The sequence below is a fragment of the Poeciliopsis prolifica genome, unplaced genomic scaffold (genome assembly GCF_027474105.1).
Source record: "Poeciliopsis prolifica strain line A6 unplaced genomic scaffold, Auburn_PproV2 SCAFFOLD027, whole genome shotgun sequence".
In the NCBI taxonomy this organism is placed as follows: Eukaryota; Metazoa; Chordata; class Actinopteri; order Cyprinodontiformes; family Poeciliidae; genus Poeciliopsis; species Poeciliopsis prolifica.
The window spans coordinates 5,143,106-5,149,644 of NW_026562402.1; the positions used below are offsets into that span (position 1 = coordinate 5,143,106).

General features: G+C 38.5%; 1 protein-coding gene across 1 annotated transcript; it reads left to right on the forward strand.

Moving 5' to 3' along the window:
- Positions 1–2,045: 2,045 nt before the first annotated feature.
- On the forward strand, positions 2,046–6,172 carry LOC129371876 (succinate dehydrogenase [ubiquinone] iron-sulfur subunit, mitochondrial-like). Its single transcript, XM_055048727.1, has 8 exons — positions 2,046–2,216; positions 3,025–3,158; positions 3,251–3,336; positions 3,459–3,595; positions 3,714–3,830; positions 3,951–4,052; positions 5,504–5,626; positions 5,706–6,172. The coding sequence occupies exons 1-8, from the start codon at positions 2,157–2,159 to the stop codon at positions 5,784–5,786; spliced, it is 840 nt and encodes a 279-aa protein (XP_054904702.1). The 5' UTR covers positions 2,046–2,156; the 3' UTR covers positions 5,787–6,172.
- The last annotated feature ends 367 nt before the right edge of the window (positions 6,173–6,539 follow it).

Genomic DNA, 6,539 nt, shown 5'->3' on the forward strand with positions numbered 1-6,539 from the left:
AAGCAACATCAAATAATGAAACTAGAATGACCAGAAAGGGTTAAAGAAAAGTGAACTAGAACCTAACTGATAAAACTAAAAGAGGAACAAGAACTCACAGAAATAAAACCCGACCCAAAAACCCAGAGTCCTGACACATAGTCCTGTTTAATACACCATATTGACAAAAGTATTTGTTCACATACGAGCTTAAGTGACATCCCATTCCTCATCCATCATCCAATATTATTTATCACACTGGTGTCAGCAGGAGTGCTGGTGCCTATGTCCAGCTGTCAACAGGTGAGAGTCAGGGTTCACCCTGGACAGGTCTCCAGTCCATCACAGGGCTGGACAGAATCATTCCTAATCTATGGGGTTCAGTATGACGTTGGTTCTCCCTTTGCAGCTGGAACAGCTTCAACTCTTCTGTGAAGGCCGTCCACAAGGTCTAGAAAGGACAGGTCTAGAAATGTGTTTATGGAGATTTGTGACCATTCTTCCAGAAGTGCATTTGTGAGGTCACTTACTGATGTTGGACGAGAAGCTTGTCTCTCAGTCTCCACTTCAATTCATCCCAAAGGTGGTCTGTAGGCTTTGGATCAGGACTCTGTGCAGGCCAGACTCTGCCATCCATGCCTTTATGACCCTTGCTTTCTGCCCTGGTGCAGTCATGTTGAAAGAGGAAAAGGCCCAGCTCCAAACTGTTAAAACAAAGTTGCAAACATGAAATTGTCCAAAATATCTTGATATCCTTATTTCAGGGCCAAAGCCCTGAAGCTCCTGAAAAACAGCCCCACACCTTAATCTCCTCTCCACTACACTTTACTTTTGGCACAAAGGAGACAGACAAGAACAGTTCTCCTGGCAATCACCAAACCCAGACTCTTCCATCAGATTGCTACTTGGAGAAGCGTAATTCGATGTTCCAGAGAATGAGCATCTCCTGTTCTTGAGTCCATTGGCATCGTACTTTACACCACGGCATCTGAAGTTTCGTATCGCATGTGGTGATGTATGGTTTGGATGCAGCTGCTCAACCATGGAAATCCATTCTATGACGCTCTATGTTCACTGTTCTTGAGCTAATCTGAAGGCCACATAAATGTTGGAGGTCTGTAGTGATTGTCTCTGCAGAAATTTGGCTATTTCTTCGCACTGTGTCAGTTTACGTGGCACACCACTCTATGGCTGAGTTGCTGTTATTCCCAAACACTTTCATTTTCTTATAATATAGTTGACTGTGGAATATTTAAGAACGAGGAAATTTCACGACTGGATTTGTTGCACAGGTTCCTATCACAGGTCAACGCTAGAATTCACTGAACTCCTGAGAGCGACCCATTCTTTCACAAATGTTGGTAAAAACAGTCTGCATGCCTCGGTGTTTAACTTTACACACCTGTGGCCATGGAAGTGAATGGAACACCTGATTCAGATCATTTTCATGAGTGAGCAAATACTTTTGGCACTATTGTGTAAATGGGATTAGAGACTTACTTGGGTTACGTTTGTCTGATATTTAAATTTGTGTGATTTTTCTAAAATGGTTAAAGGTGACAAGTAAAGCAAAAACAGAAGAATTTGTTAGGTCATTTACATCACTGTCAAAAATAAGTTCTGAAGTTGCTTAACTCATAAACAAACAGGTTCATTTTGACTGTTAAGGGCATGAGCTTTATAATATCAAGGAGTTATAAAACACTAATAGATAACTCGTTGTCCTGAAGGTCTATGTATAGATGTATGTAACTGACCCTCGTTTGAGCAATGAGAGTTGTGAAATAGCCGCATTCACACGTCACCTTCAATGTATGTCGGATATGGTTCATCATTACAAATGTTTCACAATCATGAGTAGAACCTGCCTTATCAGAAAGTGTACAATAAAGAGAAGATTCTTCTGAAAATCTAAATAAACATGTAACAAACTCACACCGGATATTGTTTTTACTTGAAATATATGGATAGCATATCACTGAGTATTCTGATGACCGAGCAGAGGGACTGCACGTGAACGCGTCAGTGACGCAGACCTTTACGCACAAAGCGGGCGCGGCTTCGGCGCACGGTTAGGATTCGGGCTGCCTTCACTGACGCTGAAGTCAATTACAGAGCAGCAGTAACTGTGATACACAGATACTTTAAATTATTTGCTATCAACACAACTAGGAACCATGTCTGTCGCTTGTTTGAGCCGAAATATCCTGGCTTTTAGGAGTTCTGGTATGATGGTGGTGAGTACGGAACAGTTTTTGTCTAATACTTTGGGTCAGAGCTCTTATAATTTCAACTTCTCTGAGAAATGTTCCCGACTGAGAGCTTTCGTGTGTTCATTCACGGTTTAGCCTGCGCTAAGCAAAAAGAAAAAAGTACTTAAAAGCTCACTAATTTAAAACAGTTGTCACGACACTTTCCTCTTCTCTTTGAAGCTGTTGTCTAATAAGTTTTCAAAGATGGTTTAAGATACACAAATATAAGCCTGCTTGTGCAAAAGAATAAAAAAAAAAACACTTTAGCTTTTATTATTAGATTTACGTTCAATTGTCCTGAATGAGTCAGTTAGATAATCATAGGACAGCTGTGATGTAACTCTTCCTTGTCAGTTCACAGAAGCTGCCACTAGGGGGAGACGTCATACTTTGTAATGTAATAGAAACATTCAAAACGCTACAAATTATGAAACTTCTGATCATTTTTTGTCACTTTTTTAATGATTCCATGAAAAATTTCCCTTTTACTGTCGCAATTAATATGGACATAAATTTCCAAGGTCTTATTTATTTTCAAGGAGTACCATTAATTGTGGCAGCAAAGATTTCTTTCCTAATATATATAGAGTATAATTTTTTACAGATGTTTTTTTCTCTTTGAATTAAAATACTCAAATGGCACAGCCTTAAATGAATGTGTGAGATATTACTACTTTAATGAAAGGTGAATTTACTTTAAGGCTTTTAGGGCATCTTTTCACAACAAATTTGTTGTGAAAACTATTATTTTATTGACATTTACTGTAACTGTTGATTGGTTTCTGTGAGTCAGATGGTGCGTCATGCTCAGACCGCTGCTGTGCCGGCTCCTGAGCCCAGGATCAAGAAGTTCCAGGTATACCGCTGGGATCCAGACACCCCTGGAGACAAACCCCGAATGCAGACGTACGAAATAGATCTGAACACGTAAGTCACAACTGGATCAATGAAAAACAGCGCTGCTGTATCTGAATTGCATGTCATTGGGAATGTTGCGTCTGACGTTGTTCTTAATGCAGTTGCGGTCCAATGATTCTGGATGCCCTAATCAAGATTAAGAATGAACTTGATCCCACGCTTACGTTCAGACGTTCCTGCCGTGAAGGTGATAAATCATTTCTAGTTTATGTCAATTTGCACATCACACTGCCAGCCATTATAAACTTAGAAAAAATGAAGTCATCTGACGGACTTTCTGGCAGACTTATTGTGTACCACTTCTCTCAGGTATCTGTGGCTCGTGTGCCATGAATATAAATGGAGGCAACACACTGGCGTGCCTTAACAAAATTGATACAAACACCAGCAAACCCACTAAAATCTACCCATTGCCCCACATGTACGTCGTCAAAGATCTGGTGCCGGTGAGTGCGGTGCTTTGACGTTTTTTCAAAAGTTTATTTATTTATTTATTTTTTTTGTACGTTTCAGGAACATCAAACCATCTCTCTACATCTGATCTTCTATTTCTATCCCCACCAGGATATGAGCAACTTCTACGCACAGTACAAATCCATTGAGCCATACTTGAAGAAGAAGGATGAGAGTCAGGAGGGGAAGAACCAGTATTTCCAGTCAGTAGAGGACAGGCAGAAATTGGTAAGTAATCAAACCTCAAATACTTCCATAGCAATCAGAATATTGGTTTTCACATCCTTGTTTAAGTGGCCAACTTGTCCAGAAGTAAAGACTGTGTCTGACTCCTGTTTGCCTCAACAGGACGGCTTGTATGAGTGCATCCTCTGTGCCTGCTGCAGCACCAGCTGTCCAAGTTACTGGTGGAACGGAGACAAATACCTGGGGCCTGCTGTCCTCATGCAGGTCAGACATGAGATTCATATTGCTATTATGCAAAAGTTATTGGGCTGAAACGGGTTAATCGTGATTAATCTGATTAATCGTGACTAATCAATTACTGAAACAATCGTCAACAAATTTAGCAATCAATTATCGATAACTGGAGTATGGGGGTGAAGAAAACAACATATTCAGAGCAGTAACTGAGCCACAGCTGTACAAAAATATATACATTTTTCATTTAAGATAAAAAAAAAACAGTTTACAGATGTCCAAAATATCTGTAAATATGTTTTGGACAAAACTCTTCAAGTGGTACAGTCTTCACTTGGTTCACATTTATCAAAGGAATGCTTTGGCATTGCATTTTACAAAATATTTATTTTCTTATTTACAAAAGGAATTCAATTATTTTCCAGTTTTTTTTTAATGCATTTCTAATATTGTATTAAACATGTTGAAAAATTAAACATTTTTATTCGATGAAATAAAAATTCTTCAGACTACCTTTTTTTTAAAATCAGATTAATCGTCAGAATAATTGATTACTAGAATAATTGTTAGTTGCAGCTCCGTCTCGATCACAATGGTAATTCTTGTCGTGAACATAGACGTGTGATTATTTTCAATTAAAGACACAGAACAAAAAGTGGAAAATAATTTTGATCCATCAGTTTTATGTGGCCTTTTTTTGAGGTAATAACTTTTTCCTGTTTTTACCTCAGATTTATTTTTACCTCATGGTGGAAGTATTCATTTCCATGTCAGAGGCTGATAAGTGCACATGATGAAAACATGTACAAGTCAAAGCAAAACACAAAGCCTACTCAAGGAGAAAGTTTTCTCAGTAAAGTCTGTGGCTCGAATCCACAGAGAGATTTCCTGGTCACAGCAAAATCTGCTGCTTGAATTTGACTTTATTGATGAAGACGTACAGAGTCATTCCTCCAGGACAATGAGATGGTACCTGCAGGCGAACAAATTCCTGCATTTGGATCAGACACTGAAAAAAAATGCACCAGTTGTTATGGCAAACATAGAGGAGAAACATTTAAGGAGACTTGTTATGAATTTCATGTATTGATGTAGGGTTAGGGTGATCCATAATCACCAGTACATGTTTGTATTGAGAGACCACATACATTAAAAACCTCAGTAAAAAAACCTGCATGCTGCACCTGAGAAACTTTATGCTCACAAACAACATCCACACTTACCTCAAGTCAGCAGCCAGTGGCCTGGCTGCTGACTTTCTAAGAGCTATTAGTTGTTGCTTTGGAATGCAACTGTGTGGCTTCCTTAGTGTTTTGTCTTTTTAGGTTTTCTTACTCCTACACATTTAAATTGGTATTTGAGAGCAGTCAGTCCAAGTCATATCACAGTAACTCAAGAATACACGGAGAGATGAAACTAGAGAACTCTAAATTATTATCACTCTGAATTCTTAAACTCTGGCCGATGTTGTTTTTCCACAGGCGTACCGGTGGATGATAGACTCCCGTGATGAATTCACAGAGGAACGTTTGTCTAAGCTTCAGGACCCTTTCTCCCTGTACCGTTGTCACACCATCATGAACTGCACCAAGACATGTCCCAAGGTACCCAAAGCAATTAACAAACATATTTTGTCACATAACTATGAGTTTCTTTGTCTCATTCTTCCATTCCTTTCAACAGGGTCTCAACCCAGGAAAGGCCATAGCAGAAATCAAGAAAATGATGGCGACTTACAAGGAGAGGAAAGCTGCAGCTTCATAAACAACAATTCTAGAATAACGTCTGGACAGGGAGGAGGAGGAGAACCGACCTCAAACCTTCTGCTGCATTGACACTTTTTAAGACTTTGATTTTTGTATGGGTGGATTTGTGTGAGTGTGAATGTTACAGGGAAATAAAACTGTAAAAGTTAACAGCTGGTCATCAAATATATATTGTGTGCTTCAACATTATGGACCACAGCTTTAATTGTGTGTAAACAGAAAACAGGAGCTTTGCATGTTGGTGTATTTAATCTGGTAATTGTAAATAATGTATTCAGTAAAGATTCTTGGAGCTCCTAATGCTGTTTTGCATTGATTTGGTCAGAAAAGATATTTTAATCAAATGTTGTTCCAAACTAAGCTGCATTAAATTATAAAATGAAAGATACGGTGTGGTGGAATTTTCTTGTCCAAATGGATCCACTGAAATACTACAGATTATCATATTGTAAATTTGATATGCCTGAGAGGAGAAATAAAGGTCAAAAAGCAAGATGATATGCATTTCTAACTAGCAACATTGAGCCAGTTTACTTTTTTGTTTAAAACATAAAGAGAATCTCAATAAGTGTGCACACAATTTTATAAATTTTTATTTATTAAAAAAATATGTTCTTTGCTATTTTGTATTAATGCATATTGTATATACACAATATACAAAACGGGAGATTTGACAAGTTGATCATTGTCTTATCTGCTCGTTGATTGGTTGCGCGTGTTTGTGTCTTTTGGTTGATTCGGCTTTCCGTAG

Coding starts and splice junctions, on each gene's coding strand:
- LOC129371876 (XM_055048727.1), top strand. CDS start 2,157: ATGTCTGTCGCTTGTTTGAGCCGAAATATCCTGGCTTTTAGGAGTTCT. Junction 3,596..3,713: donor TCGTCAAAGATCTGGTGCCG/GTGAGTGCGGTG, acceptor TATCCCCACCAG/GATATGAGCAACTTCTACGC. Junction 4,053..5,503: donor GGCCTGCTGTCCTCATGCAG/GTCAGACATGAG, acceptor GTTTTTCCACAG/GCGTACCGGTGGATGATAGA.